The sequence below is a fragment of the Semicossyphus pulcher genome, unplaced genomic scaffold, assembly GCF_022749685.1.
Source record: "Semicossyphus pulcher isolate SPU_LCO1_2020_fin unplaced genomic scaffold, fSemPul1.0.p SCAF_7, whole genome shotgun sequence".
NCBI classification, from domain to species: Eukaryota; Metazoa; Chordata; class Actinopteri; order Labriformes; family Labridae; genus Semicossyphus; species Semicossyphus pulcher.
In genome coordinates this window covers 23,172,932-23,185,647 of record NW_027211748.1, presented here as the reverse complement: position 1 = coordinate 23,185,647, position 12,716 = coordinate 23,172,932, and the positions used below count along the sequence as shown (strand labels likewise).

The 12,716-nt window shown below is 40.3% G+C and overlaps 1 protein-coding gene across 2 annotated transcripts; it reads right to left on the bottom strand.

Annotated features, from left to right (window-relative positions):
• Positions 1-220: 220 nt before the first annotated feature.
• Positions 221-7,310, bottom strand: pigr (polymeric immunoglobulin receptor). 2 transcript variants are annotated; one of them, XM_069684653.1, is made up of 8 exons: positions 6,534-7,310; positions 5,684-6,019; positions 5,502-5,583; positions 5,078-5,304; positions 2,876-2,960; positions 1,045-1,133; positions 826-896; positions 221-713 (listed from the first exon to the last, which is right to left on the bottom strand). In XM_069684653.1, exons 1-8 carry the CDS (start codon positions 6,580-6,582, stop codon positions 624-626), a joined length of 1,029 nt encoding a protein of 342 aa, XP_069540754.1. In that variant the 5' UTR covers positions 6,583-7,310; the 3' UTR covers positions 221-623. The 2 variants fall into 2 exon arrangements, with proteins under 2 accessions (XP_069540754.1, XP_069540755.1); XM_069684654.1 differs by having other exon boundaries at positions 826-875.
• Positions 7,311-12,716: the final 5,406 nt, after the last annotated feature.

The window sequence follows — 12,716 nt, the reverse complement described above, 5'->3', positions numbered from 1 at the left end:
AGGAGCTTTAATAAAGGGGACATAAACGCAACTGATAATTAATGCCAATGTGCCTCCACTCCTTCAGGATGTTTAATTAAATCTTTGCGGTGATGGTTCACTTATGTTTGCTTGTTTTTGCCGCCCCCACATGGCCAAAAAAATCACTTATTTAACTTCTTTATACTTTAGAAAGTATGAAGGTACACTTTATTTTGCCACATGAAAAAAAAGACAGAAAGAGGAGAAGTAAGGATCTTTATTTTGAGAATAAAAATGTTCCAATTTCACCATTCGCCTTCTCTTTTATCTGCAGAATATCCACAAGGTTTCTCAAATCCCCAAATTATAACACACGATGAAGAGGACCTCAGTGTCCTCAGTGGTATTCACGGGGCTTCATCTGACCAATAAAAGATTACATGATTACATTTTGGCAAATATGAGTAACAGTGGCATCTCTTAAGATCTCCAGCATGCACCAGTTGCGTATGGTTAACAGCAATCAGAGAACATGTTTTTAAATGCGATGGTATGTAAAATACAAAAAGGCGCTGGATATAGAGGCTGTGTCATGAGCAGTATACTAACTCGAACATGCCGTTCAGTCAAAAAGACTAACATTAACTCTGCAGCGACAGAGCTCAGTACAGAAGTGCGTCGTCCCTCTTTTCACCCTTGTTCAGGAAAACGACCGTGGTGTCTGGCTGGTTCGTTACACCCCCCGAGTATTTCTGGGGGAAAGCCGAGAGAAAATTCAGCATGATAAGCATGAAAGCACATCCTTGATAACAGTGTATTTTTAATTATAATGAAATACAGGAAGATATATTAATAGGAACTTACATTTATCCTTGATTTAGGGTCCTTATTTTGTCTCACTGCAGAGTCTTGCTCTAAAAATTGATATTGAGGATCTGTAAGCCACACATAACGAAGCAATTCTGTTACTCAAATATATTTAATGATTGTGAAACACTCCATTGACCTACAGGGGAGGTTATGGGAATTATTCTGCCTGGATTCAATGTTTTAAAAAAGGTAAACAATGAGGAGTTTCCTTACTGCGCACTTTCCACAGCTTCCTCATAAATACAGCGATGCCGAGGATGATGACGACACCCGAGCACACCAGCCAAGACTCCAAGTAGTGACTATAACACAAACACACAGAGAGCTCAGGCTCAGACAGATGCATGCTCCTTGGCAAGAGAACATCATGACAGTGTAAGCATCCATAATGGTTAATAGTTTTAGAGACTATGGACATTTAAAAGCATACAAATGCTTGTTTGATATCAATGTTGAGAGTCTCATAAAGCCTTGTGTCCACATGGCGCCTTTTTGTGGCAGAAAAGGGGCTTGTCAAATGTACAGCTCCGGGTAGACGGGAACGGCCAAGACAAGTTGTCCTCCATGTTTGTTTGTAACCAGGGAGACGAGTGCTGCCCTATCTGATTGGTTGCCTGAAAAAAGCGGCAGTGACGACACCCGCACCTTTCTGTAAAGTTCAGAGATTTTCAACTTGAATAGCTCGGAGAGGGCGCACAAAAAAGGCGTGGCGCTCTGAAAAAAGGCGGCTACAAACGCTCTGTCCTCATTGAAAAAAGACGTTGGCGCTGAGAAAAAGGCGCTATGTGGATAAGGGGCCTTAGGCATAGACAAAAATCAGGGTGAAATAAACATTGCTAACAATCAGAAAACCTTGGGCGTGGACAATCATGTTTTAATTGACATTTTTCTGGCTGCGCACAGAGACAAGTAGCATATGAAATTCAGCGTAGTGTCGCCCTAAACTTTATCTATAGTCTTCTGATTAACATTCAGAGAAGGAGGCGAAAGCCATCTGACAATATTTATTTAAATTGTTGACTGAACAGTGAGTTATAAAAGGCTCTGCTTTCCATGTCTTAAGTTAGACAATGTTAGCTGAGAAGCACTTATTTGTTCTCAAAGCTATGAATGCATGCTTGTCTCTTTAGCGTTAGCGTCTCCTGCATTATTAAGTAGCTAAAGTCCCTCCAACACCAAAAATAGATTATCAGCAGTCACACTAAACTCCCGCAGTCTGCAGTTGACACAGAACACCTGTGGTTGTCAGTAATCACCCAAGGCCTTCACTAATGGCCCCACCAACGCTTTGTGTAAATAGCTAAATAACTAGCGTATGACTTTTGATGGAATCGGGAAATTAAATACTTAATAAAACCCGTAGCCATGCCAAATTCAAAGTCAATATCAGGAAAGCTTTCATGACAATATCAAGAGTCGAGCTGGATTATTCAGCGTTTGTTTGGCAAATTTTCCTCTTGACAAAAATGATCGGTGCAGAGTGTTGCGCGTGTTTACATTAAGCTGATCTAGCCACCGCTATCTCAGGCCATTAGATAGCGGTAAGCTGCGTTACAGACAGTGAAACTAGTAAACACCTGTCGAGTCTGAACTTTACAATAAACTGTTTAAGAGCTGCTCCCTCCTCTTTCTGCTCATCACCAATCTGTGCATGGAGTTGAGATCCGTCAGTGTGGAGCTCAACTACTGCCTGAGAGCGCAGGACAGAGCAGCAGAGAGTGGAGGTGCAGACAGCGTCTCTCCACAATCAGACATAAAACAAGAGCAAGTGCACAGATCTGCTAAACTTTATGTTTGCACTTGATTATCATCAGTGCAATTTTCTTTGTGAATCGGATCTTGAGACGGGGCTGATAGCAGATGCAAATGATGTGCAATTTATGGTGGTATCAGCACCCGCAATTCCTTCTTAGTGAATTCCCCCATTACTACTGACCTCATACAACCCCACTTTAAAAAATCCATGTTATCCCTTTAAATTCAGGTTTAAATATGGACAAAATGCGGAGGAGGTTTGTGGTCAGAAAAAGTTTGTCAGTCTTACCTATGACTGGAGTCCTTATTGAGAGGTCTGGCAGGCATGTACCTATTACACTGACTTGGCGAAGGTGTGGATGTCACAGGCGCTGCTGCAGAAGATAAAGACACAAAGCTGAAAAATGATGTTTGCAAGTATAAGCAAAGTAGTGTTCTCAGCAGCGCCCGCAGAGTTCATAAAATCAATATTCTTGATAAGTGACCCGTAATAATCGATACCTCGTAGAGCTTTGAGAGCTAAAAGAGCCCCTGCCATCTGTCACAAACACATATTGATCTCTAAGCTGCACTTGGCTACCTCTCAATACAGTAGACTGATGTGGGTAAAAGGGCAGAATTTGGCCTCTTTTCATAGCTACAATGCCCGGATTAAATACTTCTCAATGGCAGTCTGGTGTTTGAGTGGGCCTGTCAGATCACCGCTTTAAATAGATGTTTGCAGGAGAGAAATTTCAGTTAAAACTGAGCTTTTAGGATTAAAGCTAGCATTACAAGGCTTATGTCTTTGGATAATAGAAAACAAGTGCAGGTAAGGTGAAGCAATCAAGCCAAACAAGACTGCATAATGTCTACTCACTCCTGAGAGGTCTATCTAGAGGACACTATTGACCATCTTCACATGGTGGCCATTTTGTTCTGAAATCACACATAAAAGTCTGAAGCTAAAATGCTGTTATGATGTCATACATCAATTTACCAAATCTCAGTCGACCACCACTTTAAAGATGATGAACAGTAATAGTCTAGATGGAATAACTGGCAGTAATTCAAGGTAAAACAATATGCTAAATAGCTAGTCAGACAACATATATCGTTAGCTCTCAGCTGTTAGCTAATACTGCTGGTGGCTGAAAGCTAACATAACTGTTTGGTAGTGTTACACGATATAATAGGACAGCATAAATTCCTAGCTAACGTGATGTTAGCTTGTTTGAATGTTAACATAAGTGTGTTGTCCAGCGTTAGCTAATTGGTAATCTCTATTTACAGATTCTACATAGAAATGTAGAATCTGTAGGCAGGGACGTGGGCGATGGCAAGTGTTCAGGTTTCCCATCAGTCTGACAACGATACAGCCTCTGGGGGTAACATGCCGGACAGTAGCCAGCGGTTAGCGATAAACGACTTCCAATCAAGACTTCCTTTTCCACATGCTGCATTGTTTACAGAAAAAGAACCTGTTTTTCTTGTGATACACTTTAGTTTTACCTTTGCTGAAATTTCAACATCATGACGCAGATTTGTAAGAAGTACAAATGAAGCTTTGTCAGGTCTGTCCTCGAGAGGAGAAGAAAACTTTTAAAATGCTTGTTTGTTGACCGGAGGTCAGATCGATCATTTCTGATGCATTCAGAGAGTCGGGAAATCTGAACGCTGAACAGCTTTTGTGACACAGTGTCAAGGGAATTTATCTCAAGTTGAATTTTTGATCTAGAACGAATTGTTAGCTGTTAGCATGCAGATGTCTGTTTACAGAGATAAATAAGAAGCTAAATCATTGTCAGATAGCCGCTGATGGGAGCCGGGATGTCATTACGGCGCATTGCGTTCTGCCTGCTTTTGCTCTCCTCACGGACTTTTTCCTGCACACGCCGCAGCCTGCTGATACGTGATTGGTCAATACTAATACTCGGACTACAAGCATACTACAAACGGAAAGCAGACCACTTGACTACCTGTCAGATTGATTGTGGGATACTTTGAGTCCACTATATATTTTGAGGAAATTCTCACTCAACATTTGGACAGCAGTACAAAATGGGGAACCCACTTTATAGCTGACTATACAGGAAGTAGTGAGTGATTGCGATGACAAACCCACAGCGATAATCACCCAATTCTGCAGCCAACTGTAAACTATCTGTCTGACATAACAACAAAGTTAGCTAGCTGGTGAAAATAGTGGCGTATAAAGAAGCTCATGAGCTATAAAAATTGGCAGAGACTAAGGTTAATATTAACTAACGCCCACCAGAAACATAGCTTTGATGGAATGCTAATGTTGATGTGGAAATAGACTTTCAGTAAAACTTATATTTGAAACTTAGATGATAATATGTAAATGTTTGATCCACTGCCTCCGAGTGCCAGAAAATGAATGAATACAAACAAAAACACTCACTAACTTGCCTGATTCCACATTCAGTGTAAGACATTGCAATGAGAGGATAGTTTATCATATACTTTTAAGGGTTCTTTGTCAACCTACAATCCGTGCTTCGAGGCGTGACCAGCACTTGCACAGACATCTTCTGCTTTCCTGCCGAGCACGTGTACCAGCCAGTATCTTTCAGCCGCAGCTTCTTTAGGGTTACAGTGAAAGTCCTAGTTCTGTCATCGCTGATGGCCACTGAAGCGTCTTCGTAGCTCTCTCCAGCATCTGTCAGCAGACAGGAGCTCCAGTCTCCGCTCCGGCACCACTTCTTTCTACTTTCTCTGTTGGCAAGCAATCACAGGGGAGTCACTGACGGCTGACAGTCTATCAGAGTTCGGCTTGTATTGAAGATCTCGAATAAATTAGCATTTTTCTCAGGTTTATTAATGTTAAATAAATGGATTCTACAAGTTATGATGCCTTAAAGGTAAATAAAACATCCACAATTGAAATACTATGAGTGAGAAAAATCAAGTACCTGTATCTCTCACTGTAGGGGCATTCAATTGTGACAGTTTCCCCTTCTTCCCCAGTCACTTGGTTGTTCACCATCGACATACCTGCAGGAAACAACTCCCTCTAAGAGCTTCTGTTTCAAATGCATGAAAATGTTTTGTTTCTTTACGCATCAATAAGGTTAAGAATCACTCCGTTACTCACCATCAACGACCCTGATGTTAGTGTAAGTGACAACGTCCGCGCTCCATATGCTTCCTATCTCCACGCCACATATGTACCACCCAGTTTCCCCTTTCTTCAGGTTGTTCATGGCCACAGTGAACACCAGCTGGTCCAGGTCGTCAGAAATGCTCACTTTATCCTTGGGTGAGCTGAGGTCATCCGTCCGGGCTAAGATGGTGCAGAACTCCCTCGTCGTGCCCCGACACCAGTATTTGACGTAGTGTTCGTACTGAGGCTCATAATGACACGGGATCACGACAGATTGGCCCTCCAGGACTGAATACTCTCCCTCGGTGGTTACCCCGCACTGGATGGCTGATGGAAAGTAAAGATGACTTCACTTTGAACACATTTTAGGTTTCAGTTTCCTTTCTACCCAAACACTCTCGCTATACTTCCCACCCCTCACCCCTCATTCCAAAATTGGATTATCCCTCTGTAAAAGAGATTTGGAGGTGGGGGGGGGGGGGAATGTAACAGGCCTTTGGAGAACAGAAAAATAAACATCAAACCTTCTCCTGCCAATGGTGCAAAGAGTACAGAGGCTTAAGAGATTATTCAAAAACGCTCAATAGCCCTCTCCTGCTCCCAGAAAACATGACAACTCTAACAACCTTTTCAGTCTGTCTTTAACAAATATCGTATAAGTCAGTAAAAAGAAGTGTAACATAAAACATATCTAACAATGTAGCAGCAGTATTTGACAAAAGCACAACAATAAAGTAAGGGGGCGGCAACATACACATGAATAATCCTAAGAACTCTTTCATAAATAAAAGGCTTATTGTCAAACTTTTGTAATCATATGACCTCAGTCTGCAGTCATTACCTGGGATCCATAACAACAGGCTGAGGACTCGTGTGTCGAGCTTCGGCATGTTTCACCGTCTGTTAGAGGTCTACCAAGTGGATCCACTCCCTCCTGGACTCCGGTTTCCGCAGTGAAAGTTTCCTCTCAGTCATGTGACTATAAATTGGATGCAGATTGTCCAGATATTAACCACGTAGGTGCCAGTTACATTTTATTAGTGAGGGGTGACTAAACTGAACATCTGGCAAAGTTGAAATCATTGCGACATTCATGTAAAACATCGGATCAGGACCAGGATTTGTAAATAAGCTTTCATGTTTGTTAAAGAATTTTTTAATGCAAAATATGAAAAAAAAAAAGTAGAAATCAACACATTACATTGTATTTCTGTAAAGTGACACTTTAGCCACAGTCCATTATACTCCTCAACATCCTCATATGATTTATTTTCTCCATGAAATTCAAGAAATCAAGCCAGTTGGGAATACTTTAGCTCTTTTCCCGTGAGTGGGATAGGAAGATTGACATCACTCTCATATCTGTTTGGTAAATATAAAGCTCAGGCAGCAGCTGGGAGCGTATCTATGTTCCCATGGTTCTATAAAGATATGATGAAATTAGGAGAGCTTTCTAATGTTTTTTTATGTTCTCGGCTGTTGGATGTGGTAGACAGTGGTCAAATTTGTGATTGTTTAGTATATTATTTAATAGTTTAATAACAGATGTGCAGGCTAACAACACAGATGTGTCTGCTTTCATTTACCACTTTGAGTATTTCTAAGAAGAAAACAAGTTGTGAAAATTTTTGCCAAAAGTGGTAAAAATCAGACTCAAAATAAGCTGTATTGGCCAAGTATGTGGACGCATACAGGGAAATCTGACTACAGGTTTTCTTTGCTCTCGCTGCACAGACACACATACCAAACAGACACAATAAACTTTAAAACAAGGACAGGTTAGACGAGGTAACAAACTTAGACACTAAAAAAACTAGATCTAATACCATCATAGACAGACCTATGGGTACAAATATATTTTGCTAATTATTTATATCTATATATATACATTTAAACACAACAACACTTATAGACAGGAGACAATAGTGCAATGGTGCAACAGAGAGTGCACATTGAGTGTAAATTGTACTTCAATCAAGCAAGTGTTTTCATGTATATTTCATACCTAAGATGTGATCAGATATTGTTTATTAAACGGTATAAGTGAAAACTTACATGCCAGTGGGCACACTCATGTCCTTCCTGGATCACGCCTACATAGCAAGCAAATTTGATTGATTTAAGTTGTACTGTTACTTTCTAATTATATTTACTCAAGTACAAGTAAAAGTAGCTATAGAAATAACTACTTGAGTAAGAGTAAGAAAGTATCACATAAAAACTACTCAAGTAGTGAGTAACTTCATTAGATGCAATTTATTTCATAAATATGTTGAACACAAGATAAGACGATGTGCACGTTCAGAAATCAAATCATATTCCAATTAAATTAAATTCTCTGTTCCAAAATCTGACTATGCATTTTCCAAACTCTTCTGTCAGTAACTGGCTAACGTTCACTTATTTTAAAACATCTTTTCTAACCGTAACAATATTCCATGTTTTTTACTTGTAAACTGATACAGCCTAAAACAAACCAAAAAAGATATGTGCAGGCCTAAATATTACTCAGCCCATCTCCTGTGTGTTTCTCTCCATCACTGCCAGAACGAAATGATGGGTGTTTCATGAATGTAGCTTAAACGACAAACAGTGTGCACATTTGCCCAGAAACATGAGGCGGCTCACCTTGCCCGACTCTCCCTTAATCAAAACCATTGCCTCAGTTACTGTGCACCTCTTCTCCTCGATGTTCTGTGGTTAGCTGTTGATAAGTTGCTAATTGGTGCTTTTAGACTACTGATGGTTAAAACAAGCACTCTTAGAAGTAAATTTAGTACATGTAACGGAGTAAGTGTAACGTGTTACTAGCCACCACTGCGCAGAACAAACAGAAAAACTAATCAAGCCAAATCTAGGCGCATGACTTTTCTCACAGACCAAAACTAGCATGCATGACGTGAAGATTATGCTAACTGACAAAGAACATATACATGCTGACAACCGTGTGGATTTTAGCTCCAAATCATACAATCTTAATATTCAGAAAATACCTCTGGATTTGTGCTAAATAGTTTTTCCTGCCAATATGCTCAGCAAAATGTACGAATCCTGTTATTTCTCAGGGGTGTTGGCCAGTAGCCTACAACTACCTTTCATTTTAGGTGACTTCTTGGGTCAGTGTGTTCAAATCAACTTTGTGCGCGACAGTTTTAAGACAGAATCAGTATCATTTTTAGTGGCCAAACATGTGCAAACATACTAAGAATTTGACTCTGGTTTTACATTACTCTCAATGTACAGACACAGAAATATATCATTAAAACAATTGGACGGCAAGTTCGACAAAGGTAACACAAACATTTAAACACTAGACTATTAAGTACGTCATAAATACGTCTACAGACTTTTTACAGTTTAGGATACAACTGATAGCATTCACTAATATCTTGGGATGAGCCCCACCAGCCTCTTAGCTTACTTTAGCATTGAGACTGCAGCAAAAGGTGAGCAGCTAGCCAGCTAGCTAGCCAAGTTCAGTGCAAAGCAACGCCCTGTTTAACATGTTCACAGGGTCACAATACCTTTTAAAATGACATATTATTCACATTAAGGTTTTAATACAGATTAAACAAACAGTGTGCCTGTGTGCTATGCTATGTGAATTGCCTCCTAGCTGTGGCTTCTTTTTTAGCCTACAGACCTAACAGTGGTTTTCTTACTTCTCCTTCTCACCAAAGCTCAAACTCCTCTTGTAACAAAGGTTTTTTACCTCAGAGTGTAAAAAGTAATCTTCAGAGTCACATCTGCTGTTTTTATTTTGTAGCCTAAGTGTTAGTTGTCTTTTTAATAACCTATGCTCCCGAGCAGCCAAATGCTGAGTGCCTTATTCCCTCCATGAATGCAGAAATGATTTGGCAGGCTACAATACAATGATTTGATTTGGTTGCCTGAAAACTTTGGATTTGGTCCAGTCTTCATTTGTCGGATTAAGCTTCTCCCCACTGCCCCCACACTCACTGAATTAACAAACAATTATTCCAATCCTCTCAATTTGCTCTGTGAAGGGTGTCAGGGATGTCCCCAAAGCCGCTTGCTTTTCGCTTCGGCTGCAAAGCCTTTTATGGTCATCCGTTTCCTGGAAAAATGAAGGCAGCACTCTGAATGGGAACAAACTGTCCAAGGAAAGTGAGAAACGAAACTCAACTTTCACAGAGCTGACCTTTCCCAGCCAGCTGAGCTCCATGAAATATTCCAGTATCCTGATTTTCCTTTCAGCTGTGTGAAATCTGTTTGAAAGACACTTGAAGTGATTTTATTTTAGTGAATTGCTGCGTCAAACTAAGCAAAGTTAAGTAGAAAGTCACTTTTTTTCAGTTCACAATGCATGTAACCCTGATTTATATTATCCTCACACTTTTTAAAGGCTCTTACTGTGAAATGTCTTCATGTTTGTAATAGTGCACAGTCATGCACAGTAAGACTGAATGTAAGAATGGTGCCATGATGCCTCCTGATGTTTGTTGTTATTACTGGGGTTCTAATTTACACTGCTTAGCGGTTTGAATTAACATAAACAAATAGACTACAGCTTTAAATGGACACTATTTAATGGGACTGTTTTTCATAGAGTGAAAAAAGAACAGTTTAGTGAGTCCTGTGATGAATTACCCCTTAAATATTGTCTTTTTCACCCAAAGTGCAGAAGGTGGCTGCCAAAATTATATTTACTCATTTGTACATTTTGCTATTAACTTAATAGTAACATATTTGAGGGGAAATATTGCACCGTATCTACATTTATGTGACAGCGTTACTTTATAGATTAAGAATTTAAGTTTTTAATAAACATAAAACAATACAACACATTGTTAAACTTTTAATTTAACCATTAAAAAGTACATAAAAGAGCTAATGATAACACTACATTTTGCTTACATTTAAAGGCATACGTTTTAATCACACTATATAACTTCATGTAAATAAATGTCTGTTAAGTCACTATCTATCGCCGAATGAGGTAACACAATAGTGATTGAGCCTATGGCCCGCTGATGAAAGTCTTTTTACAGACTGGGTGTCTGTGGTGACTTTAGGGGAAAACACTCACAAGCTGCGCCCAGTTAGTGACGTGTTTTCCATCAACCAGCAGTGGTTGGTCTGCCAGAGAGGGTAGGCGGAGCTAAGCGGCTGCTTTTCCGCTATCTGCGAGTAAACAGTAATCTACTATGGCTGAACAAACAAAGAAAAGATCGATGACTACAGATACAACTTCAACAATAAGTGAAAATCCAAAAAAAAAGAAACAAATTCGACGCTCAGATGAAGCAAACAGTCTAAAAAGGAAAGCGACCGTCAGCGAGGAAAATCAAGAGTAACAACCGGAGCCAACCGTGGACGTCACACATTTAGCACTGTCTGGATATCTGGGAAGTGTGCTACCGCAATTACTGTTTATCGCCATAGGTGCCGCCAAAGAGAACGAAACTGACATCTTCGAGATTACCACTTTAATTTTAATTTTACCACTTTAAGTGGAATTGCTACCTTTCTTACACAGAGGATCTGAATACTTCTTCCAGTAGTGCTTCCTTCCACATAGTCAATAAACTGGACTCGACTGAAAACACTGATGCTGTTTCCATGAAAGGTCAGAGCTGCCTGTATTTCCTCAGGAAAATCAGATCTTTCGACATCTACAGAACCATGCTTCAGATGTGCAATCACTCGGTGAAGACACAGGACGCTAACAGACTCAGCAAGCTCATCAGGGAGGCAGGCTCTGTCCTGGGAGTGGAACTAGAGTCTCTAGTGGAAGTGTCTGAGAGGAGGATACACCTCAAACCGCTCACTCCCTGCACGTCACACTGGAGTCCTACCAGAGCACGCTCAGCGGTAGACTGAGAGCACAGAGTAGCACCACAGAACGCCACAGGAAGTCCTTCCTACCTGTGGCCACCAGGCTGTATAACTCCTCCCCGTTCAGCAGGAGGACAAATGGAGCATGAAAGATCTTTTCATCACCATATGCATGTTCTCAATTACAGCAATGATACAACTTCTAATATAATGTGCAATCAGGGCCGTGCGCAGATATTTTGGGGGGCAGGGGAAAAAAAGGCCACCTGCTCCACCAACATGCACCAGTTCCTATCTGATTTTGTCACACTGCCGGCATCCATAATCACACGTTATGTTGATAACATGGGAACTGTTTATCTTCTACTGACCCACATTATTACGAAGAAACCACAGATTTGAGTAATGCAGTCAGTGTTCAGTTGTTTAGACTAATTCAGTGCGGTTATATATTTGTTACATCTGTGCTTACGGTTTACTAGTCCAGGGTCAGGGAGGTGAGAAAGATGTATTTTGTCTTTCATTGGATAAAGCTGTATTTGCCTTTCTAGTAGTGTTTATGCTGCTTCTTATTTCCCAATCAAAATGTATTAATTGACTGATTAGAACTTTTATTTTACTGCCGTGCAACTGTGACATGCCCAAATATCACGTTTATATATGTATATACGTATATGTTCTTTGCAGTATAACTTTTTAAAATAACCATGCACTATTACACATTTATCTGATCTCATCTTAACAGTCATCATCTCGTGCAATATAAAGTTTTCATTACTTATTTTTGCTCCAAATTCAACTGTCATTCTATTCCTGTAACCTTTACGTGCTGTGTATCCAGGCAAACATGTAGGGACTGGAATAATAGAGAACGCTCTAAAGTGGGGGATGCTTCTTTAAATTCTCTTTGCTTTCTTCTCTTCCAAAGCGTCGGCGCTGATGTTATCCTTTTATTATGTAGCAGCAGGTAGATAGACGACCTCTTTGTCTGCTATTAAATCAGCATAGGAAGAGATTTATATCTGACCTTTAGGAGAGACCTGGGGTGCCAGCGTGATTTAGTCCGTTTTCCATCTCTGTATGCAAGACAGTTTCATATCCAGTTCAGACTGGCCCACACAGCCGCACCCTACAGCTCTGTGCAGGGTAAAGCGATTGAGCTGGACCGCGTTTTCAGTCTATCAGTTATTCCAGAACAAGAAAAAGCAGCAAAGCCGCTCATCGC

What these genes read in the sequence shown, in the direction of transcription:
- pigr (XM_069684653.1), bottom strand. Translation starts at nt 6,582, where the DNA reads ATGCCGAAGCTCGACACACGAGTCCTCAGCCTGTTGTTATGGATCCCA. An exon ending in CCTGTTGTTATGGATCCCAG is followed by an intron (nt 6,020 to 6,533) that starts GTAATGACTGCA and finishes ACTTTCCATCAG; the next exon opens with CCATCCAGTGCGGGGTAACC. An exon ending in GAAGCTGTGGAAAGTGCGCA is followed by an intron (nt 897 to 1,044) that starts GTAAGGAAACTC and finishes TGTGGCTTACAG; the next exon opens with ATCCTCAATATCAATTTTTA.